The sequence below is a fragment of the Phocoena phocoena genome, chromosome 11 (assembly GCF_963924675.1).
Source record: "Phocoena phocoena chromosome 11, mPhoPho1.1, whole genome shotgun sequence".
NCBI lineage: Eukaryota > Metazoa > Chordata > Mammalia > Artiodactyla > Phocoenidae > Phocoena > Phocoena phocoena.
The window spans coordinates 8,768,646-8,794,827 of NC_089229.1; the positions used below are offsets into that span (position 1 = coordinate 8,768,646).

The window sequence follows — 26,182 nt, forward strand, 5'->3', positions numbered from 1 at the left end:
GTAATGCTTTATAATAATTTTATTTCTGGCCAAAGAGGTTCAGTGATACTTTCAATGGAAACTTTTAGGTCTAGAAAGACCACCTATATTTCTTTAAAAAACATAGGCCAATCCCTTGTGAGAGATTTTCCCATATCAATCCTAGGAACGTGTGTATATGGTACCCTCAATTCTGGCTGATGTAAGTGAGGCACTGATTTGGAAACTAAAGCTAGCTTTTTCAGACTGAATTGATCTTCTGTAGACATTTAAAAAAAGATTTAACTTACATATTGTTTGTGCCTTCCTTTGCAGGAAATTGATACCTTGTCAAGGTGGAGATTAATCATTTGTATTTGGGAGCGGCAGACCTGGGGACCAACTACCTCTCAAAGGTTTTATAAACCAATCACATAAACTCCTAGTCCATGGCTCTCAACCCCCATCTCACCTTCAAATTTGTCTTACCTATGGCATTCAGGAGGCAAGTAAAAAACTTTGTGAAAAATTACTCAGATGCGGAAATAAAAGTCAGGGAAGCAACTTCTAATGACCCTTGGGGTCCTTCTAGTTCTCTGATGTTAGATATCAGTGACCTGACTTTCAACACAGTTTCTCTCTCAGAGATTATGAGTATGTTATGGCAGAGACTCAACGACCATGGGAAGAACTGGCGCCATGTGTATAAATCCCTTACCCTAATGGATTATCTCATCAAGAATGGATCAAAGAAAGTTATTCAGCATTGCAGAGAGGGGTTCCATAACCTTCAAACACTAAAAGATTTTCAACACATAGATGAAGCTGGAAAAGATCAAGGTACCCGTTGAAGTTTATACATTGTGCCAGTAAAGATTAAGAGTTTGGGAGGGGATCATTTTAAAGCAGGAGCTGGGGAAAAGTTGTTCTTAAATGTACTAGCTGCCTTTCCTCTAGGACAGTTATGGTTTTCAGTTTAATCCTTTGTGTTGACTCTTGAGTGCCTTAGAGAACAATATTTTGTTTTTCAAAAGGATGTGTGAAACTAACACACTTAGGTATCTGATAAAATGATGTCTTATAGATGATGACCATATAAGAGAGATCGTATGGTATTTGTCTTTCTGTCTGACTTATTTCACTTAGCATAATGCCCTCGAGGTCCATCCATGTTGCTGCACAAGGCAAGATTTCATTCTTTCGGACCTCGAGGGCATTATGCAAAGTGAAATAAGTCAGACAGAGAAAGGCAAATACTGTATGATTTCTCTTATATGTAGAGTTAAAAAAAAGCTCATAGAGAGAACAGATTAGTGGTTGTCAGAGGTGGAGGTTTGGGTGGGGAGAAATGGGTGAACTGATTTGTTTTTGTCTAAATAAATTGAATTTAAAAATAAAGTGAAAAAGAATAAAACAAATACACCAAAAAAGTTAAAAAGTTGGACTTGAGGTCCTACTAAATTTAAGTATAGCAAAAATAGTAATGAATAATTTTCCATGAACAAACTTCATGATTGAAGTCAAGGAACTATGTCCTTGGAGTTAATATGTTATTTTGGGGAGCTAATCCAACCTTTACCCCCAGTACCATTTTGTAAAGATCAGTATATCATACTAAGATATGTATCTCTTTTATAAGTTAAAAGCTTCAGAGTCTGTCATCAAATAGTGTTGTCATTCAACCTGGGGTTGAATCCTGACTCTGCTACTGCCTAGCTGTGTATCCTCAGGCAATTTACTAGATTACTTGAGGCCTCAGTTTAGCTCTCTGTAAATTGGGATAACAACAGTATCTGTCTCATAGGATGGTTGTGAGGAGTGCAAATATGTTTGCCTATTTTTCCCCAAAAGACGTCAGCTCCATGAGGGCAGGGACTTTGTCTACCTTGCCCATTGCTGGGTCTTGGCAGGAGAGGAGCCATCGACATTGGTTGAGTGAGAGAATAAATGAAAGAAAGAGAGTGAATATACAAAATGGTCCAATTTTGTTTAAAAAATTATGTTTATGTATATAAGATAAGAGGTTAGCAAGTGGTACTGGTAGTATTAGAGATGATTTTTATTTTGTTTTATATAAACTTGTATATTTTAAAAAACATTTTATAATGAGACCAAATAAAACCAAGGTGGCAATATGAAAAAGAAAGAACAGAATGAATAAAATAGGAGGCATGATAATTTGATATAATAATGTCACTGTAATTATAATTAGACTGGAATTTAGTCATAAATGTAAGAAAGTGTTTCTAAAGACTATGGAATCTTCAAAAACTACGAAGGAAGTAGTTTTATGAATATGGAAATTTAGGTCATTAAGTAATTTTGTTGGGGGTGGAAGAGGAGAAGTAGGGAAAGGCTGTACAGGATACTGAACTGAGAAGATTCAGTAGTGCCTGATATTCTGCAATGGTAAAAGAATCAGCACTTCCTCCCCATCTAATGTAAAATTATAGTTTGTTAAAGTGAATAGTCTTATGAATTATGAGAAGAGGATAAAATTCAGTGCAATCTCTGTGTTAAGTATACATTTTTAAAATAGTCTTTTTTAGAGCAGTTTTAGGTTTACAGAAAAATTATGCAGGAAGTACAGAGTTCCTGCATACCCTTCCCCACCCACACATGGTTTCTCCTATTAATATCTTGCATTAGTGTGGTACATTTGTTACAATTAAACCAGTATTGACACATTATTATTAACTAAAGTCCTTAGTTTACACAAAGGGTTCACGCTTTGTGTTCTGCAGTTCTATGGGTCTTGAAAAATGCAGTGTGTGTGTCTACCATTCCAGTATCATGCAGAGCAGTTTCACTGCCTTGAAAGTGCCCTGTGCCCCACCTATCCATCCTTTCTCCCCTGCCCTAAACCCTTGGCAACCACTGATCTTTTTATTGTTTTTATAGTTTTGCCTTTTCCAGACTGTTATATAGTTGGAATCATTCCGTACATAGCTTTTTCAGAACGGTTTCTTTCACTTAGCAATATGCATTTAAGATTCTTCCATAAGATTCTTTTTACAGCTCGAGAGCTCATTTCTTCTTCTTCTTCTCCTTTTTTTTTTTTTTTTTTTGCGGTACGCGGGCCTCTCACTGTTGCGGCCTCTCCTGTCGCAGAGCACAGGCTCTGGACGCGCAGGCTCAGCGGCCATGGCTCATGGGCCCAGCCGCTCCACAGCATGTGGGATCCTCCCGGACCGGGCCACGAACCCCTGTCCCCTTCATCGGCAGGCGGACTCTCAACCACTGCGCCATCAGGGAAGCCCTCATTTCTTTTTTTTTTTCCTTCACTTAAAAAAAAAAAAGAAGCTTTATTGAGATGTAATTCATATATCATACAGTTCACCCATTTAAAGTGCACAATCCTATGGGTTTTGGTGTATTATTTTAAAAATTATGATAAAATAAACATAACATAAAAATTGCCATTTTAAGTGTACAGTTCAGTCACATTCATTACATTCACACTGTGGCACAACCATTACCACTGTTTATTTCCAAAACTTTTTCATCACCCCAGACAGGAGCTCTGTAACCATCAAGCAGTAACTACGCGGCTTGATCTAATCTACTTCCTGTCTCTATAAATTTGCCTGTTCTGGGTACCAGATATAAGTGGCATCATGTAGTATTTGTCATTTTGTGACTGACTTATTTAACTTACCATAAAGTCCTCTAGGTTCAGCCATGTTAGAGGATGTATCAGAACTTCATTCTTTTTATAGCTGAATAACATTCCTTTGTATGTACTTACTACATTTTGTTTATCTATTCTGTTGATGGGTTCTTGGGTTGGTTTCACCTTTTGGCTATTGTGAATAATGCTGCAGTGAACGTTAGTGTACAAGTATCAGTTTGAGTCCCTGCTTTCAGTTCCTTTGGGGGTATACTTAGGAGTGGAATTGCTGGGTCATATGTTAAGTCAATGTTTAGCTTTTTGAGGAACCACTAAACTGTTTTCCTTAGCAACTGTACCATTTTACGTTCCCACCAGCAGTGTAGGAGGATTGCTGTTTCTTCACATCCTTGCTAATCCTGTTATTGTCCATCTTTTTTTTTTTTTTATTATAGCCATTTTACCAGATGTGAATTAGTATCTTATTCTGGTTTTGATTTATGGTTCCCTACAGACTAATTATGTTGAACATCTTTTCATGAACTTGTTTGGCCATTTATATGTCATCTTTGGAGAAATGTCTATTCAAATCCTTTGTCCATTTTTAACTGTTTTGTGTTGTTGTTTTTTTTAATTTTGAAGTTCTTTATATATTCTGGATACAAGACCCTTATCAGATAGGTGATTTGCAGATATCTTCTCCCATTCTATATAGGTTGTCTTTTTACTTTCTTGATTAAATTTTGAAGAAGTCCATTTTATCTGTTTTTCCTTTGTTTGCTTGTGCTTTACGTGTCATATGTAAGAACTCATTGCCTAGTCTAAAGTCATAAGGATTTACACCTATGTTTTCTTCTAAGAGTTTTGTAGTTTTAGCTATTACATTTATCTTGGGTCCATTTTGAATTAATTTTTACATATGGTGTAAGGTAGAGGTCCAACCTCATTCTTTTGCATGCAGATAGCCAGTTGTTCCACTACTGTTTGTTGAAAAATCTGTCCTTTCCCCCATTGAATTATATTGGCACCTTTACAGAAATCAACCATAGATATATGGGCTGATTTCTGTACTCTTAATTCATTCCATTGATGTATATGTCTAGTCTTATGCCTGTGCCACACTATTTTTATTATTGTAGCTTTGTAGTAAGTTTTGAAATAAAGGAAAGTGACTTTATTTGCAACTTCAGCTTTGTTCTTTTTCAATATTGTTTTGGCTGTTCTGGGTGCCTTGCATTTCCATATCAAGTTTAGCATCAGCTTATCAATTTCTGCAAAAAAGGCAGCTAGAATTTTTCGAGATTGCATTGAATCTGTAGATCAATTGCAGGAATATTGCCATCTAAATAATATTATTTCCTCAAATCTGTGAACATAAGAAATCTTTCCTTTTATTTAAGTCATCTTTCATAAGTGTTTTGTAGTATTCATTGTACAAGTTTTATACTTCTTTTGTTAAATTTATTCCTAAGTTTTTTTTCTTTTTTTGGTACTACTATAAATGAAATTGTTTTCTTAATTTCATTTTCATATTTTTCATTGCTGATGTATAGAAATTCAACTGGTCATCTGAGTTTTATATATTGATCTTGTATTCTGCTACTTTGCTGTAATATTTTCTGTAATAATTATTAGCTGTAATAGTTTTTTTTGTTTGTTTGTTTAGATTCCTTTGGATTTCCTACATACCAGATTATGTCATCTGCAAATAGAGATACTTTTACTTCTTCCTTTCCAATCTGGATGAATATTATTTCTTTTTCTTGCTTAGTTGTCCTGGCTAAAACCTCCTGTACAATGTTGACTAGAAGTGGTTAGAACAGACATCCTTGTCTTGTTCCTGATCTTAAGAGCATTCAGTCTCTCACCATTAAGTATGATGTCAGGGATGGGTTTTTCATAGATACCTTTTATCAGGTTGACAGAGTTCTCTCCTATTCCTAGTTTGCTGAGTGTCCTTATCACGATAGCGTGCTGACTTTTTGTCAGATGCCTTTTCTGCATCTGTTGATGTTATGTGTTTTTCCCCATTTATTCTATTACTTGGTGTATTACATTGATCTTCATAGGTGAACCAACCTTGCATTCTTAGCATAAATCCCACTTGGCCATGGTGTGTATCCATCCTCTCTTTTTTTATGTGTTTTTTTTAGGTCAGGTTTGAGGCTTAATGATGAAATTGGAGAATGTCTTCTTGGGTTTTGAGCATGCTACGCTTCTTAATCCAGAAATTGTAAAGACATCAACTTCCATTAGGGTTAAATTTATTATGAAAATTAAATATTAATTAAAATTTTCCATGCCCAAGAGTTAGGTTGTAAAAAGGCATAATTTTTTGGATAATAGTGAATGAAATATAATCATTTTTGTACTTTACAGAACAGCTACTTTATCACTGTACTGAGCAGAGCACTATGATAATTTCTTTTTAAGTAGAAAGAAAGGGTCAGCCTCTGCTTTAAAGAGTTTATGAGCTATTTTGAGCATAAAATAGATAAGCATGCAATTATAAATATACAGAAAAACCTATTTATTCATTTATACCTTTTATATGTACAGGTATGGTATATATGGGTATGTTTGAATACACTATCATAAAGGTCTTTCAGATTCCCTAATGGTTGAGCTTAGGATTAAAGAAGTACAACTGTGCTGTGTTGGACTTTATAAATACTCTTGATGATTTGTTAGCATCAAGAGAGAGAGGAAAAAAAAAAGCAAGTTAGAACTGAATTGTCAACAATTGTCTCTCCTTAGCTAAATTCTGAAGGTGTATACCATATGTTAATCATCTTTTTACCATCAGGCCTTGGCACATAATAGATAATCAATAAATTTTTACTAATGGAAATCATAAAAATAATAAGAGACTTGAAGAAAGGAATGTGATCATTGAAAAACTAATCAGTAAGAATGATTTTGTTCAGTCCAAGAAGAAAAAAAGCAGAGAGTGAAGTCTGTAATGGGAAATTAATCGAAGAGAAATTGTAGTGATCCAAGTAATCAACAGCTGGATCCTACCCTAGAAACAGGTTATCAAGAAGAGATACAGAAAAGATAAAAGTAGAAAATATTATAGAAGAAAGTCTTTTTTTTCTCCATTGGTCTTTACACTTGCTCTTCCCTTTGCCTGGAGTCCCCAGATACCTGCAGTGCTTTCTGCATCCTCCGGATCTCTGCTCAAAAAGTCATCTTGTTAGTGCGGCCTTCTAGATGTACCTTATTTATAAAAAAGCAGCCCCACCCGTTCTTTGTACTGATATGCCCTAGCCACCTTCTCTGTTTCCTTTCTCTTCATAGTATTTCTTATCTGACGTAGGGTATGATTTATCTTATTATTTGTTTATTGTCTGTCTTCTCCTACCAGAAAGTAAGTTTCATGAGTGCAGGAACATTTTATGTCTGCTTCGTCCATGCTCCATCTCCAACATTGTAACAGTGCCTATCATATAGAACATGATCAATAATTAATAATAGTGATACTACAAGGGAAAAAATTCAGAAAACAAGTCAGTAGTTGGGAAACAGGAGAAATTTATTTTCAAATAGTACATTAGTTAACATTTTCAAATAATGTTTTCAATATGTTTTTCTTCAACTTCCAGACAGCTTTTCAGGTGAAGTAAATTTAAAGCAATGAATAATCTCAAAAAATTTACAATAAATACATGATTTTCCCTATGTTTTCAGACTTTTGGGACACTGTATTATACTTATTGTAGTTCTTTTTAAGGTTAACAGTTAGACACATTACTTTATATTTCGAGATATTTCACCTGAAATACTGGAGGTATATTGTGAGGTAAAGTTCTTTCTTTCCTGTATGGTAATCTAGTTGTTTGAGCATTTTTAGATTTTAATAATAGAGCATTTCCATGTATGGTATCTCATTTGATCCTTACAACATCTTATGAGGAACGTAGGATATGTCTTATCTTTCTTACAGAGTTGATGAGTTAACACTCAGATTAAGTTTTTTAGGTAAGGTTCCACAGCTAATTAATGGCTGAACATGATTAAAACATATATATCCTAATACTGTTTAGTTCTATTCTATTATTATGCTACACAGCCTCTCTTAATTTTTAAGGAGTTCTTAAAAATATCCTAATAGTTTCATTGAACTACCAGAATGAACTTAATTAAAATTGTCTGAAAAATACCTGGTTGAATGTTTCATACTACTAAACAATTTATTTAAACAAATTATAGTATTCTTTTTATAAAACCAATTCAGATTCTCAGAAATGCATATTTTTAACTTTATGTACTGTTTTATTCTCAATTAGGTAAGTCATGAAATTGTGGTTAATTTCACTTAAATGGGCCATTTTACATTTATATAAAGTAAATATATTTTATACACATATATTTAAACTAAAGGTAGATTTTTAAAAGGTACATTTTAAAAAAGAAATTTTCAGTGTTGTTAAAAAGTTACGTTAAGCTATTTTACTAGAAGTAGCATGCCTTGATGACATTACTGCCATTTTAGTTTTCTGCTGTCATTATCAGTCATCTAATTTAGGAAATTAGACAGTTCACATTTATGTTGATGGCTGATTTTGTATAGGCTGCTTCTCTGTGTGTCTTCCAAAACTCGAGGATGAACCCTTACCATTCACCTACCCATTTGCTCACTGAAGTCGTAATGTCTTGGGGTAAGAGCAAAGCCTTTTAAGCCGTAGTTAAGAAATTAAAATGTGAAAGGTAAATTTTCTGGAATATGTAATACATTTGTTTATATTTACACTAGCTTATAAATGATTAAAATCAACTTTCTTTGAGAGGGAGTTTGTTTTTTGAGTTCAGGTACTCGTAGAAGGAGAGAAAAACTCAGGTATTTAGGCTTAGAGAAAGAGGAAGCCTGGGCAAGTAGGAGAAAAAAGGAATGATAGGGATTTTCTTTTCAAGGCGACTGGAATAAATTGAATAGAGACAAGATACCTGGAAAGAGAAAGTTCAAGAAAAAGAAAACATTTCAAAGTAAAAATATTATTTTAGATCTTGGTTAGCTGTGTTAAGGCTCTAAAAGTCAAAAAACTAAAATTTGGAGGTATTACTTCTCTTACAGAAGGGACTGGATGTGGAGAGTGGGAAGCAACAGTTCCTAGGCAGTGTGATGTAGTGACTGAACACTGTGGAAAAAACTCTAGCTTCAAAGGGCACAGACTTAATTTTTTTCTACAGCTGTCAGACAGCAGTAGTCAGAATTCTCTAACCATTGAACTGACCTGCTAGATGTTGGTGGCTTGACTAATTAATGCAATGTAGGTGTGCTGATCTATCGAGAGGCTGGTTACTTAACACAATGCTGCTGAGTTCATTTATAGCTTCCGTGAGCAAATGTGATTTCCTATAACAAACATTTTTGTAGTCTTGATGAACAAATGAATTTCCTTTAACAACCATATAGACTTTTGGGTCATGATAAGCCTGTTCTCTTATTGTTAAAAGTTATATTACTGTGAGTTTAAACAAAACCTTTATACCTAGTTGAATATTTTGGATCATCTTTCGCTCCTTTTCAACAAATAGAGTCATACTGATAATCATAGTAGCAAGAAGCAAATCATGAATTTATATAAAGTTAACTGTTCCCGTCCAGCCAGTCTTCCCACAGTGCTCTTTGTTTATTGTACTCATATGGACAGCAGACAGTAAACACAAAAGGGCCAGTAACCAGGTTAGGACTTCAGTGCTGTGTCAGCAGAATCATCCTCTTCTCAGGTTCTCATCAAATAAAATAGCTTGCATTTGTATACTAAAGTCAGTCAAAGAAATTAAAGTCTATATTTTGTTATTTTTATAGAGCCAATCTATATTTTCTAGTTTATCAACTTTATGACTTTGGGAAAGTTTCTTACCCACCCTAAACTTTCTTTTCTCATCTGTAAAATGTACTTCATAGACTCTGAGGGTGGTTGTGAGGATTAGAGATAATGTCTGAAAGTCAGGCACATAGTAAGTCATAAGTCAATGTTAGGTAAAAATATTAGCCATTGACATATTTTTACTTTTATTATTTCCTACAGCGTATATTCACGTTCAAGTAAAGCTTCATGCAAAATGCACCAGAAGTGCTTTCCCACTGCCTGTGGAGTTCACCCATCCGTAGTGCTTTGTCCACACGTCGTGGTAGCACGCATGGCTCTGCTGTAATGACTTATTTTACCTCAGTCCCTTCACTGGACTGTGGGCGTTTGGAGGGCTGAGATTACTTCAGTTGTATCTCTGTTTCTTCACCTAGTTTGTGGAGGTGTCGAATAAATGTTTGCTGACTGAGTGGCCAGTGGGCTCTTGTAGGCCCAAAGAAGGGATTGGTAGCTTTGAGTTTCTCTTTATCTTACATGTTCTTCTGGTTTTCTACAGTGTTTCTAGGTATTGTTTTATTTTTATTTTTATTTATCCTGATTGGTGTTTGGAGATCATTTTTGACGTGAGGATTCTATGGCTTTTCTGTAAAATTCCCAGCTCTTTCTGAATATTGCTTTTTTGTGTGTGTGTGATTACTGTATTCTTCTTCTTTTGAAACTTCTTCTGAGTGACTATTGGAGTCTTGCAGTCTGTCCCTTATGACTTTTAGTTAATCTTTTTAATCTTGTTGCCTCTCTGTGCTGTATTTTGGAAGAGTTCCTTAGTACTATTCTTTGATTACCAATTCTCTCTTCAGCTGTTAGATTTTGGAGTTTGCCTTGGGTATTGAGGGTTTTTTCTTTTTAATCCCAGTGACTATAGTTTTCATTTCTAGGATTTTAAGTTGGCTCTTTTCATATCTATCTGTTCTTGTTTCATTTCTGCCTATTTTTGTTTTGTTTCATAATTTCATATTCCTTGTTGTGAATGTGATTCCTGTGTTAATCTTTATTTAGTATTTATTTAAGTTCTGTCTTAATACTTATTTAAAATCTTTGTTATTAGATTTTTAAATTTACAATAATATAGAATATTGATTTATAGCATATCCTATAGAATCCTATAGAACATTGATTTCTTTTGGAGTGAATATATGTTTTAATTGCTGCATTTCCTGGCCATCTTAAGATTTTTTAAAATCTATTTTGGAATTTTAGTTTTCAGGCTTATTTTGGGTGAGAGGTTCTTCCCCAGCTAACCATGTTCACTTTTCCATTTATGCTAATTTTTCAGTTTCCACCTCCAGTACAGCATTATAAAGGTAGCTCAGGGGTCATGCCCTGTGACGATATGAGGGTGCCACAGATTCAGTTGCTGAGCCAGGGGGTGGCTTAGTTGAGTTCCAGGCCTTAGGGCTGCGTTGTGTCCTTCTATTCCCACAGCTACAAATATGTTACAGCCCAGGAACCAATTAGTGGCTGTTTATTTTTTTTCCTTTTCCTTTTTCTTTTCTTTCCAGCCTTCTCTCACAAGCATGGATACCCCCTAACATCAAAGAGTGAGACCACCTCTGGTTCCCTAACACCTGAGGGGCTGAACTCCTGGCCTCCAGATCAAGAGCCCAGCAGCCCTATGGCTTGAGCCCTGTTCAGTGCTTTTTCATTTCTCTGATATTTCTGGTTCTTGGAGGTTTTTATCTTGTTTTTCAGAACTGGTGTTGTCTATTATTGCTGTGCATTTGGAATAGAGCAGAAGTGTACTTTGAAGCATGAACTTACTGTGCCAACTTGACTGAAGGTTTTTTTATGAAAATAACTTGATCAGCTATACTGTTTGGGATACTTCTCCTCTTCCTCCGCACTCCACCCCATCCCCACCCCTGAAGGCGCTGTGGAGGGTAGATCGGAAAGGAGACTGCAGATGAATAAATGATTTAGAACATCACAGGCCTGAACTAAGAGAAATGGAGAGGAAAGCATGGAATTAGGAGATGGTTAGTAGGTGCAATCAACAGACATGGATTACTGAGTCTGGGGAAGTGAATGTTCATACTTCTGGCTTAGAATGGAAGTAAAACTCACTGTGAAAGGAATATAGGAAGGAGAGTAGATCTTGGCAGGTCAGTGGGTCAGGAACGGAGAGAGGAGTATTACGATGTTTTATAACAAGAAGCCCAATATGTGTTTTTTGGTTTTAAGTCTGGTATGTGTCTTTCTTGCTGATGCATCTCAGTGCCCAATATCTTTGAATTTACTGTATTTCCAAATCTTGTTACATGACATTCGGTTGTGAATTTATCTAGACTCCTCCCCTGCATTTAGGAGATTTTTCCTCAGCATATTATTTAACAAACGTTTCTTAAGTATCTCTTCAGTGAACAAGTACACTTCTGGCATTCGTGGATGTTATACTGTAATGGAGAAAGAGACATCACATAGGCAGTTAAAAACTGTGGAAGCACTCTGAAAGACAAGTGTAGGTGCTATGAGAGTGTGTGAAAGCAGAGCCTGACCATCGAGGCCCTGATGTACATGTAGGGCGAGGCGGAAGAGGGGTTGTTATCTCTCAGTAGAAGGCTTTCCTGAAGCAGTGGAATCTGGGCTGTTCCCTCTGCCAGTTGCTCTCTGCCTGTTATGTCTGCACAGCTGGCTTTTTCTTGCTATTTAAGACTCAGCTGATATGTTACTTCCTCAGTAAGACTTTCCTTGACTGCACCCTGAATTGATGTTAGCATGTCCCTCTGCTCTATTTCCTTTAGAGCATTAATTTTTATCTGAAATTATCTTCATTAGGGACCTTGTCTCTTCTTTCCTCACCTGTGCCCCCACTACTTAGAACATTTCCTGAAACTTAAGTGTTCAGGAAATGATTAAATGACTGGAAAAGTTAACATCCTTGGAACTGGTCTGTTGCATAGTTGATCTAGTGATTTGTATGTCCTTGTCCTTTCAGTTTGGGAGGATTGCTCAAATTGGCTTTTTCCTCATTCATTTTCTATCTTGTTGACCCTCCCTCACTCCATTGTGTCTTTCTAATGGGGGTTGCCAATAGTAGCATTCCACCCTCTGGCCACGGTGATGAGTATATGACTTTCAAGCTGGGCCACTCAGTGTCATTCTCCTGGATGTTTCAGATTTGAATAAATGAAGAGGGGGACTTCTCAGGTGGCAGCGTGTGAGATGAGAATCTGGAGCTGTCTGTGGTAATATCTACATTCAGATTGAAGAAGTTGACCTGCGAAAGGAGAAAATAAAGGCATTACACAGGGAGAAGCAGAGGTGGGAGGCGGAGGGTCCTGGTAGTTTTCCAGTCTTGGCTTCATTTGTATCTGAGGCCCAGTTGCAGCCCCTGGTTTTCCCACGGCCTGTTCAAATTGAGTTTCTGTCACTTATAACCAAAACATTCACAATTAAACAGTATATAGCTTTATTTTTATTTTAACCTTTACCTCAACCAACAAGCTTTACATCTTGATGTGTTTTACATAGTGTCTTTGGATATTGATCTCTTAACATAGTTTAATTTCTTATTTCAGAGAATCTGTTTTCTCCCTCCCTCCCTCTCCTCTGTTTGTCTGTCTCCCTCTCCTTGCCTCCTTTTCTCCCTCTCCCCCTTCCCAGTTCCCTTCCCTAGCCCCCCTTTTTTCAAACACAAAGCAGTTGCCTAAGTTTATTCTATTTTCGGTACTATTCTATTTTACTACTATGTATTCATTCTTTTTTGAAACGTATTGGTAAGAAGTAAGTAGCCATCTTATTGTTATTTCATATCTCATCTCTGTTATTTATCTCAAGCAGGTTTATTGGGCTCTTAGAATTTTTTCACTTTCAACTTTGACGCTTTAAAACATCCAGGTTCCCGCTCTCCAGCATCTCGAGGGTGGTGAGAGGTAGCTAGGGCAGCGGGCAGCTTTGAATGGGAAGTTCACTTCTGGGTGATTTCTTCTCTGTTTTCTGTAAACTCCTGTGGCCCCACCGTCCTGATGCTGCAGGGAGGAGCCCTCCATCATTGACTGGCATTCTGCTTGACATACCTGCACATCCCTTGAACTACTGCAGTTGTCCTCAAATTCCACCAATCCATGCAGACTCCAAGTAGAATATTCCACATCTGTCCCATAATTTCTAGTTGTAACCTTTTCTAATTAGGAGTGTTGTAAGAAATTATTTCAGGCCAAGCAGCTTCCTCAGGCAGCTAAGTTATAAATTGTCAATTAGTATTTTTCATCTATCTGGCTCCATTTGTATTATGTCAAGGAGAAAACTGAGACTTTTTTGGTCATTTGCTCCTTTATTGATTCATTCACTCAGTAAATGTTTATTGAGCATTTACTATGTGCCAATCACTCTTCTAGACACTAAAGAGTCTCTGCCTTCATGGAGCTTGTATTCTAGGCGAGAAAAGAATAAACAAGTAAACAGATAACTATATAGAACAGTATGAGGTAGTGATCAATGCCAAGTTGAAGAGTAAAACAGGATAAGGGAATAGAGAGTGATGGGGGTGAGGCTATTTTAGAGAGGATGGACAGAAGGAAAGCTTCTCTGAGGAGATGACATGTGAGTAGAGACCTGAATGAATCAGGGGTCTAGTCATGCCAAGAGTCCCTGGCAGAAGCAGCGGCCAGCACACAGCTCTAAGGAGGTAAAGAGTGTGGTGAGACTGCAGAATAAGGTGGCCAAGGTGGCTGGAGTAGAGGGAGTGAGGGGGAAAGTGGAAGGAGATGAGTTCATGAAGCGAAGAATGGGAAGGCAAGTCCCCCCACCAAATCATGCTATGTTAATTATCCAGGAGAAGATAGTATCTGGTGTGTTGTCCCCAAAGACAACAGTCACAGCAGGCTTCTATCATGCAACAGAGTGATAACCCAAAACACGTGGGATTTTTTGGTTATTGACCGCAAGCCAATCATAGGAAATTAAGAGTGCTGAGAATGATGTGGTTTAAAGCAGTTATCAGAGAAGTTTGGAAGGAAAAAATGGCTAAGAAGTGAGATTAGATAAAATAATCTTGGAAAACATGGCAACTTGAGCAAAGGTTTTTGACATTGTCCATATGAATCTTAATGAAATGACTGGCACTTAGAGAACATTGGTGGCCCCTGCCGTCTAAATATACCCTGAATTTGACATTTCTCACTACTTCCACTACTGGTAAATTATAGCTGGAAATATTAACACTTTAATTCATCACACTTGGAGCCCAAAATGAGCATAGTAGTGAATCTTTAGGGACTTTCAGTTTACTTCTGGAAGACATGAGATGTTAATATGAGTTGGTCCCAAGATGTGGAGAGGTGTTTCCTTTATCATTTCTCATGGCAGATGGTTGAGAATAGTACTAGTAATACTATATATTTGAATGAGTATAATTTTATATCTGTGAATTAACCTGAACAGGTATACAGTTTGCAGATAGGAAACTCAGGCTTAGACAGACCACCTAACTGGCTCAGAGTCACTCCAATGGTTAAGGACGACAGCAGCATTATTAGAATTCTGGTCTTAGACTGTCCTCTGGCACTCTATTAATGGCATCATGTTATTTTGATAGGATGTTATGTCAGAGACAAGCCAATTGCCCTCCCTTGTCCTACCCTAATTGTATCCCTAAGTTATACACAATGTTGATTGTGTATATACACAATGTTGTGGGTACATCTGCCCATCCATCGTCCATCCATCCATCCATCTTTGTATTTCTCTATCTGCTTCTCTCTTCTATCTACATATATAATGGTTTATTTTCCCCTATGCTTTACAAATTTGGATCATGCTATGCATATTACTTTATATCTTAACTATATGTCATGGTCATACATCTAGGTCAGTACATCTAGATCTGATTCATTCCTCTGTATGCCTGTATTGTTTGATTTATTGAAGAGTATATATTGCTTTCAAAAGGAAAATCCAATACCATATTTAAGGTGAAAAATGTAATGTCAAAGTGTGATATGATTTCATCATATGATTATTTACTTCTTAGAGCATGAGAAAAGGAGTACAGTTATTGACAATTTAATGAAACTTAAATTTCCCTCTACATTTGCTAGAGAATATTTTGCTTTGCTTACATTTTCAGTTTTTCCTAATTTTCTTTAGAATAAAACTTAATTGTAGCCTTAATTAATATTTTCTTTTCTAACCCAATTAATGTATTTTTCAGGTTATTATATCCGGGAAAAGTCTAAGCAAGTTATAACGTTGCTGACGAATGAACAGTTGCTACATAGAGAGAGGAGAGTAGCATGTCGGACTAGACAGCGTACCTCCTACTCTATGACATTTCCTAAAAGATTACCTGGTATGGGTAACTCACCAACAGCATGTGCTTCTGCTCCCGCACCAGAAATCCCTGCTTCAGAGAAGAAGTGTAAGCTTCTTAAGGCGGCAAGGCTACATAATAAAAGTGCGTATAATGGGCATTGGCCTAGAGTGCAATAGGTATCGTTTAAGAACAGCTAAAACGTATAAAACATTAGGTTTTAATACTGAAGCATTAATACTGTATTAGTACTACTATTACTGTATTAGACATTATACTGTAGAGAACAATGATGAAAGATACTATTCAGTAGAAAATTTTATGACTATTTTCTGAATGTGTTTATCTGGGATTCAAATAAAATGTTTTTGAGCTTTAAAGGTATGAAACTAGTGACTACCCTATTTGGCATCGTGATTCAGTTTTAAGATGTGAATCATAACTGGAGAGTGAAGAACTGTTTTCTGAGACTAGGGGTCTGGTTGTGTGTGCATTTGCACTCTTTGATCCTCCAAATGAAGAAATTGACGTTTTAAAAAATGTGCCTCAGAATTCTGAAAGTGCTCTAAAACTCTTCGAGGACAATACCCTATGTTATATAACCCTTTCCTTTGCCTAAAACTTTAAATCTGGACTACTGAACCTGAAAAAGAAGGCACTTATTTATAATGTTATAATAGAAATCAGCAGGAAAATGCAGTTATCTTTTCTACTGAATTTGCTAAAACGTAAAGGAAAGTCATTTTGCTCTAACTTCTCTAGTACAAACCCTGTTATTAAATTGTGTGTAAAGCATGGACAGTTTGAGGAAGCAAAAACATTAATGAAATGTGACTTACGTAGCTGTCCCTTGAAAGGAACTACACTTTGTGCCGTAAGTGAGGGGCATAGTAGGAGTAACGTAGAGTTAAAAGCATTTTCAAAGGCCTGCCTCCCAGCTTTATCATGTAATTCTATTAAGCAACATCTTGAAAGAGAGATATTCCAAGTGTCAGTTAAATATTGAAATTTAAAAATGTTAATAGTAATACCAACACAAACCCATCCTGCTAAAAATCATTAAAGTACTACTGTAAGTCAGGAGTTCTCAAATGTTCACTCAATTTGTACTTGTGTGGACTGGGGCAGTTGAAAGATAGTAAAAGAGGTGGGCATTGTAATTACAATAGTAGATACCAACCAAATGCTTCTGAAAGTCACGGAACCTCTTTCTTTAGGGTACCCAGTACTTTGAAATAAATCTCGAAAGAGACACATTCTGAAATTTTCTCATAGAAGCCTTAAATTCAAACTGATACTAGAAAAAAGTAACAGAGTAAAATAACCAATTATGACTCATCTAGAGTTTCTTCACCTCTTTTGCTACTTCTCTGTTACCTTTCTTGTTCTTCCTTCCTCCATTTCTTTTCCTCTTCTTTTCTTTCATTATAAACATATTTATTAAATTTATAATTTGAAATTTGGATATCTAGCAGAAATTTGGAGCTATAGCAGTGAGTAAAACAAAGTCCCTTTCATCATGGAGCAAATATTCTAGTGACAGAGATGGATATTAAACACACATAAACAAAATAGATATAAAATATTATGTCAGATAGTGTCAAGTCCTATAAAGAGAGGAAAAGCAGTGACAGGACAGAGAGTGACAGGGATGCTTTATTTTAGGTCAGGTAGGGAGGGAAGGCCTTTTGGAGGAGGCAGATATTTAAACAGAGACTTGTATGAAGTGAGGGAACAATCCAGGTATATCTGGGGTGTTCCGGCAGAGGGAACAGCAGGTGCAGATGCTCTGAAATGGGAGCAAGCTTGGCTCACTTCACTGTAAGCTTAGGAAATGAGTCCCTAAATTGCTACAGAACTAGCTCAACTCTGAGCCATTATTATGATCCGTATAAGAAAATCTAGCTTATTGCTTTATAGTCACTGCTTTTAAAAAACCCAAAATGGTATTTCCCCACTTGATAACAGCTTCTTATTCACTAGGCTGAGCTCTGAATATCTTTTGGCTATTTAAAAAAAAATCAATCTACTTGCAAATGAAGAAGTTTTGCTACAATTAATTTTTTTCATACCACAAACATGTTCTGAGTACCTACTTACTATATGCCAGACACTGTTCTAGGCCTGGTAAGCAAACTGGGTGTATTTCTGCTCTCATAGAGGTAATATCTAGTGATGGGCTTTCAGTCTGTTTCAAAAACGGTGTTCAATAAGAGTTTTGGTGAGTGAGAGCATCGCTGAAGTGCATCTGTAGTAAGATTTAAAGTGAGTAGTGAATGTTTGGATATAAAACTGTAGTAAGTTTGTTAAAAATCTGTTACATTATTTTAAAATTTCATTTATCCATTACTGTGTATAATACACATACATAGTAGACATATAGATGTGTGTGTTTGTGTTCAAAAAAGAGAAATTAGAGTAAGTAAGCTTGGCAGTACTAACCATATCCATGAAGGCATTTGAATCTGAAACTGTATTTTAAAAGAAGAAAGAAAACTGACAGTTTGGTTGGGTGGGGGGAAAATAAGAAAATTTACTAGGTGGGCATTATTAATGGGTTAGAAGAGGTAGCAAATGAAAATTTGGAGGTGGGTAGATCAGTTAAAGTTAGGTGCACCCACAAGTGACAGTATTAGGCCACAAAATTGGTAGTGGTGTAAACATAATAGGAATTTCGCTCTTCTAAAATAATCCAGAACTAGGTATTCTAGGATTGATATGGCTCTCCATGATGTTAGGGCTCTTTCTGTCTTGTTGCTCCACCAAACTCAGCATGTAGCTTCCACTTCAGGTGGAAGGTGGCTGCTTGACTCCAGCCATCACATCTGCCTTCTAGCCAGTAGGAAGGAGGAGGGGTTGAAAATATGAATGTCCTTTCCCTTTAAGGACATTAATGGAAGTTGCCTGTGACATTTTGGCTTACATGCTACTGTTTAGCACTTAGTTACATGGATGCTCCTAGCTTTAAGAGAGGCTGAGAAATGTAGTCTTTATACGAACCAACATGTGCCCAGATGAAAGAAAATCTATTGTTAAGGAAGAAGGAGAGAATAAATATAGGAGACAACAAATAGTCCCTACCATAGTAGGAAAGAATACAAGAAATGAATTAATCATGGTAACGTATGGTTGTCAGATTAAAAGGCATAGAGAATATAAATTTTAATATGTAGAAAAATGTGGGCAGATAGTTGAGAGTACTCAGGACAGTTTATAAAGGACATAATGAACAGTATTTGGAAATTTCAATTTGATATGACTTGCAACTAGGATCCATTGTAGGCCTTGGAGAACAGAAGGGATGTTTAGCTTAGTCACAGAACTTAGCTTTCTTATTACTGAAAACAGCTGTTGGTGGGAGATAATTCTTACCGCTTTGTGTAGACATGAAGGAGATACAAATTTGAGGGAAGCTTTATAAGAGACAGTTATTTCAATCCAGGCATCCAGGACCTGATCTAGGGTTATGGAAATGAGGGACAGGTAATGTTTAAAGACAGAATTTAGAAAGGAAATGGGTAGGTAGATGATGGAGAAGAAAGGGAGAAATTGAAAATGACTCTAACATTTGAGTTAGAGAAAATGGAGGCAAGTGATGGTATCATACAGGTAAATTTCCATCAGAAGGAATTTAAAGACTCCTCTAAATAAGTTAGTTATAATGAAATGTAAAATTGAATGCATTGCTAGAAATCTGATACCCTGGCTTTAGGATCCAGAGCTGAAACAGCTGTGCCTCACTTCTTTGTGGTGAATTAGCGAGGGAAAAAAAGGTACTTTAGAGAAAGTGTTATACACACATCACTACTTCTACTTCTTTTTACCTGTTCCTGGGTGTTTCCCCCATGTTAATTAATTCTGGTAGATAGCTTGGGTAGTTTTTGTTTAAATGATTTTGTTGTTCGAAGGAAGAGATGAGCTGAAGGATAATTGCAGCTTGATTGGTAAGGCAGAAAGCTATATAAAGCACAGTGGTAACTCAGCTTCTCTGAGCTGTAAGCATCAGACTTAGGTCCTTTCCTTAGAGGTAATAATTATAAAAACTATCACCAGAGACATTGCTTACAACTAGACGCGCAAAGCATGACCTCTGTGGATCATCCAATCTTCCATAAAGAGCTCTTTACTGGCATTATTCTTTGCAGTGGAACTTTACCTGTATTAGAGAAGGATTACTCTGGCCTATGGTAAATGTAATAACATTCTACATCATGGAAGTATTTCCCTAAAAATGGTATATGATTCCTGTTGAACCAAAAGTTAAACTTCAAAGTAGTTGTCATACTCTTTTTAAAACTTTTTCATTGATTTTAATATCATATTAGTTGGAAAGGATACCTCACAGAGAGCAACATACACAGTAAACTCATGGGAGAGATTCAATAATGATGTGAGGTAGAAACCTGTATTTCAATTAGTCTCTTTAATATTACTGATTGGAGGACAGGGCTGACCTCTTTTCATATCCGCTTAGCTTTCCCTTATTTTGAACCCCATGATGTGGCTGATCAACAGCTTCTACTGTGGCTAGAAGTGTAGACTCTGCCATTTTCTTGTTCATTGCTGTTGCATTTTGGCATTATTTTCAATCCGGCATCATTTCACTATGTGAATCTCTAAACCACTTGTCCATCGGTGAAGATTATTTCAGCTAAAACTAGATCATATAATCCATAATGTCCTTTAATCAAGCGCATGCATATGATCCTCCATCTTAAAACAAAACCTTCTCTTGACCCCATATTCCCCTCCAATTATTACCCCATTTCTCTGTGCCCCTTTTCTTCTCAACTCTCAAAAAAACCCTGCTATGCTCAATTTCTCTTTTTCTGTTCGTTCTTGAACCCAGTCAGGCTTGAGTTCTTACCATCCTACCAAAATAACATGTGTCAAGATCACCATCTTACTGGAGAAGTATCACACAGCTGCTAATCAGTTGTCATACTTTTATAAGCAAAACACCAGTGTTGATATTACTTCCCACAGTGAACTTTGTACTTAAGAGACTTGATGTAGAGTCGTACTTGGTTGTCTTATCACATACAGTCTCAATGGCAGGGCTTATGGTACAAATGGTGGTTGCTACTAAAACATTTACGTTGGTGAATGTTCAAGCAGTGATTTTTTTAAAATTTAAAAACAAATGTACAAAAAAGAAAATAATAATAACTTATACCCCTACCCACCCTAAACCAACTGCTGTTAACATCTTAGAATATTTGCTTCTAGTCTGCTTATTTTTCTTCTTTTGTTTTTGTTTCAGAAAAATCCCTCTTGTAAAAAAAAAAAAAATACAGGCCCATTGTAAAGAATTAGTCACTTCCAATCCCATCACTGAGAAATAGCCATAATTAATATCAGATGAACATAAATTCTAGGCATCTTTCTATCCATTCATACATATAGGTATAAAGATGAATAACTAGAAAGAAATTGTTTTTATAAAAATGGAATTGTACTAGATGCTAAGTTTCACTACAAATATTTCAGGTCTACTTCTGGCAATAACACTTACTAGGAGCTCCAAGAAACTCATTTATTGCACAACAATCAAAGACTAGAAATGATACACTGAGACGTTTCTGGCCTCACCAGAGGTATGGGAAGTCCCTAAGGATCTCTCCTTCTAAAATTTTTAATTAATTAATTAAATTAAGTAAATGAAATAAGAACAGGACATGTGAGCTCAGGTGAAAGTGACTTGGAGCTGGTGCCTGTGGGACACTGCAGGTGACTGCAGAGGTTGAGTTGCTTAAGGGCAGTTATTAGTAGTTAAGAAAATGAATTTTGGGCCTGCCTTTAGCATTGGGAAGGAAAGCATGGGATTACTGTGCTGAACCCAGACCCTCAAGAGGGGGCTGAATTGATTCTGGGTAGTTCTCTCTGCAAGAAGAAAATGTGTTCAATTCACAAGTTAGGTCCATAGGATTCCCACCAATTAAAGTCAGGCAATGAGCTCACAATCTGTTTCACCAAACACAGGAGAAAGTAATTAGCAAAGAACATATCTAGTCCCCCACAGACTGTAGATATTAGAAAGGTTGAATACATAATGTAGAAGAACTATGTATTTAAATATTTAAATAAATAAAGGATGTAATCACAGTGTTGATAATGGGGGAGGCTATCCATGTGTGGAGCAGGAGGTATATGGGAAATGTCTGTACCTCCTTCTCAATTTTGTTCTAAACCTAAAACTGTTCTAAAAAATAAAATCTTTAAAAAAGAAATATACAAAAGCACAACTGTCAAAACCAGACTTGCACTTTTCTAAATTAATCCAATTATTCAAATGTCAGTTATGTCTCTCACAACCTGGGTTCTTGGGCTGAACTAAACTCTTAAGAATTAAAACTGTTTTACTTCAAAAAAAAAAGATTATTAGGAATGAATGTATGAATTTGAAAAATGGGTACTTACAGAAATGAGAAATACCATCGAAATAAAAAACCTAATTTAGTGAACTAGAGGATATATCCAATGTAAATAGAAAATGTGAAAGCAATGTTTAGACATAGAGGATACATCTACAGAGGAATGACAATTACCATGCCAGTAAAAGTAAACTCTTCTCATCCATTACAATGGAGGCCGAAGGACAGTGCTACAATATATTCACAGTGCAGAGAGGAAATAACAGACAATATTTGTGTGCTCAGCAAAACTGTCATTCAAGGCTGAGGGTGAAATAGTCATTCTCAGATAAGTACAAAAACTGAGAGTTTACCACCATGAGACCTATAATTAAAGAATATACTTCAAAGAGAAGGAAAATTATTCCAGAAGAATGGTTGGAGATGTAAGGGGGTGTGATTAACAAATAGTCAACATGTATATAAAATAAAATAAGCACTTTCTGTGTAAAATAATAATGTCTAACTTTCGAGTTTAAAAAAAAGACAGCTAAAATAGTGGATAACCATGGGAGTGGGTCTACAGAATTATAGTATTCTAAGTTCCTTGTATATTTTGAGAAATGGGTAAGAATATTATTTGATGTTAAACATTTAAAGGTAAATGTGCATGATAAACTTTCAAGGGTAAATGCTAAAAGAAGAGAAGTAGAGTGTGTAAATCCAAAGTAGCAAGAAAAAAATGGAATGAAAAATATTTTTTAATTTTATAAAGGGTAAGAAGCATAGATAAAGTGGAGCAAATGGAAATAAAAAAGTAAAATGGTAGAAATTAGTCCAAATATATTAATAATCACAATAAATATCAATGGGTTAAATTCATCTGTTAAAAGGCAGAGATTATCAAATTGGGGGAAAATAAATCCAGATATATATATATGCTGCAAGCATAAGTTCACATAAAGGTTGAAAGCGAATGGGTGGAAAAAGATAAACCAGGCATTATACTAAGGAACCTAGTATAGCTACATTAATATCAGACAAAGTAGAATTTAAAGCCAAGAGCATTATTAACGAGAATGATAAAAGGTTTAATTCCCCAGGAAGACATAACATTTCTAAATGTGAATATAACCAATAAAATAACTTCAAAGTATATAAAGCAAAAATTGGTAGAACTACAGGAAGAAATGGAGACATCTACCATTATAGTAGATGATTTCAAAATCTCTCAATTTTTGATAGGTCAAGTAAATAAAACATTTTTTAAAGTATGGATTTTATAATTGATTATATGTTATAAAGAAAGTCTTAACATTTCAAAGAATCTGTATCACGCAGAGCACTTTTTCTAGCAAAAATGCAATTTAGTTTGAGTATTAAAAACGTAAATAAAAAATTTCCATACGTTTGAATGTGGAGGTATTCTATATAGAATCAGGTAGAAGAAAAAGTTCCCATTCTCCTTCTGTTCAGTTTTATACTGGAGGTTCTAGCCATGACAATAAAACCAGTAAGTGAAATTTAAAACATAAGTATTGAAATGGAAGAAATAAATTTATTTGCAGATGAAAAGATTTTCATACAGAAAACTTGAAAAGATCTACAGACATATTAGAAATAATAAGAGAGTTTTAGCAAAATGGCTGGCTGTAAGGTCAAAATAAATTGTTTATTGAAATAATCAAAAATATTAAGTATCAGTTGTCTCCAAATTGCATAAATTTAGTGGAGGGTTTCTCAAGCTTGGTACTATTGACATTTTAAGTCAGATAATTCTTTGATGTGGGGACTGTCCTGTGCAGTGTAGGATGTTCAGCATTATCTCTGGCCTCTACCCACTAGATGCTATTAGCACACATCCCTTCCTTTTGTGAGAACCAGAAGTGTCTGCAGACATTGTCAAATGTCCCCTGGGGGCCAAAATTGCCCCCAGTTGAGAATCACTGATTCAGTGCATTTACAATCAAAGTCCCAAAGGATTCAAAAATTGAATTTGATCAGCTGATTCCAAAAATTTATCTGAAAGGATCAGAAGCTCAAGCATATCCAAAATGTTCCTGAAGAAGAATAAGGTGGAGAGCTTGCCTTTCTAGATAACAAGAATAAAGCAACAGTAATCATGGTAGTGTGGTATTGATGCAGGGATGGGTGCATGGCCAATGGAACAAACTATAGAGCCCTGAAAACAGACCCAGGTTAACTATGTTATCTTAGTGTATGACAGAGGTGGCGTTTCACATTGGTGGGGAAAGGATGAACTGCTTAATAAATAATACCAAGGAAATTATTTATCCATATTGAAAAAAATGAAATTAGGTCTCTACCTCATATCATGCGCAAGAACAAATCCTGGAGGAATTAAGAACTTAAAAGTGAAAAAATAAAACTTCGAAATGTTAGAAGAAAATATAGGAGAATATCTTTTTCACATTGGGATAGGGAAGAATTTCTTAAACATAACCAAAAATGATCAAAATATTTTTTAAAAAGTATTTATAACTTTGACTATTGTGGTAGGCAGAATTCTGTGAATAAACCCCAATGACCCTCACCTATACTTAATGCCTTCCCCTTTGAATGTGAGCATAACCTGTGAAGTATGATGAATTATCACTCCCATGATTATGTTACATTATATGTCAAAAAGGGAGTATCCAGGTGGACTTAATGTAACCACATGAACCCTTTAAAGGCAGAGTTTTCTCGAGCTGGTGTTAGAAGAAGTCAGAGAGATTCCAAGAGTGAGAAGGATTTGATGCACCCTTACTGGCTTGAAGATGTAGTGATGAGGAAGGTAAATGGTTTCCAGAAGCTGAGAGTGATCCCTGGTTGCCACCCAGCAAGGAAATGGGAACCTCAGTCCTACAACCGTGAGAAACTGAATTCTGCCGACCACCTGAATGCTCCTGGAAGTGTTTTCTTCCCCTGAGTCTCCAGATGAAAGTCCAGCTTGGCTGACACATTGATTTTGGCCTTGTGAGACTCAAAGCAGAGAACCCAGTCAAGCCTGCTTGGGCTTCTGACCTACAGAACTGTGACATAATAAATAGGTGTTGTTTTGAGCCACTAAGTTTGTGGTAATTTTTGGCAGCAATAGAAAACTAATAAAACTATATTAAATTTAAGAATTTTCTCCTCATCAAAAAACACCATATAAAAAAGTGAAAAAGATAGTCACAAACTAGGAGAAAATTTTGTGACACGTATAACTGACAAGGATTAGTTTCCAGAATATATAAAGAATTCCTATAAAACAAGAAGAACAGGGCTTCCCTGGTGGTGCAGTGGTTGAGAGTCCACCTGCCGATGCAGGGGATGCGGGTTCGTGCCCCAGTCTGGGAAGATCCCACATGCCGCGGAGCGGCTGGGCCTGTGAGCCATGGCTGCTGAGCCTGTGCGTCCGGACCCTGTGCTCCGCAACGGGAGAGGCCACAACAGTGAGAGGCCCGCGTACCGCAAAAAAAAAAAAAAAAAACAAGAAGAACAGCCCATTTGAAAAATAGGAAGGAGATATGGAAAGCATTTCCTAAAAGAGAGGAGGAAATATGTAAGGCCAGGAAACATTTTTTTAATGCTTAACGCTGTGATGTTATATAGTAGCAACAAACAATTATAAAATGAAATATATGAAAACACAATTTACAATAATTTCAAAAACCATCTAATGCCATATTGTGAGGAATTTCCTTCTGTTCCTTGTGCTACATTTTCTTCTACATTTGGAATCTTTTTTTTTTGCATACCATCTCTCGCTCTCTTCCTCCTCGTCTCTTTTCTTTTTTTCTACTGGAATGTATTTGTTTAGTTGCCAGGTCATTTCTTTACATCTGCTGATGCTCAGGCAGCTCTGACTAGGCACCTCTTTTCAGTCATAAGGAAGGAAAATAGCATTGTCCATTCAGTTCCCTTTTTTTTTTCCAGATATGACAATATTGATGAGAAATCTCAGAATCTTGTCAACTCATCGGTATCACCTTTGGGAGAGAGGGGATGTCCTAGATTTTGTTTCTTTCCTTGGCCACCAGTTATTTATTTTTTTCTTTTAAAATTACCTTTAGGTACATCTGTTTCCATGTCAGATTGCTACTGTAAATTTTTTGGATTAGCTTTTTTCATCTTTTTTGGAGTATAATCA

General features: G+C 36.1%; 1 protein-coding gene across 1 annotated transcript in view; it reads left to right on the forward strand.

The window, feature by feature from the left end:
- Nucleotides 1–449: 449 nt before the first annotated feature.
- The window catches only part of ENTHD1 (ENTH domain containing 1), a 98,485-nt gene continuing 72,752 nt past the window's right edge, over nucleotides 450–26,182 (forward strand). The window contains exons 1-2 of the mRNA XM_065888031.1: nucleotides 450–798; nucleotides 15,593–15,835. Of these exons, the coding sequence (XP_065744103.1) occupies nucleotides 450–798; nucleotides 15,593–15,835 (592 nt within the window). The remainder of the gene's footprint in view (nucleotides 799–15,592; nucleotides 15,836–26,182) is intronic.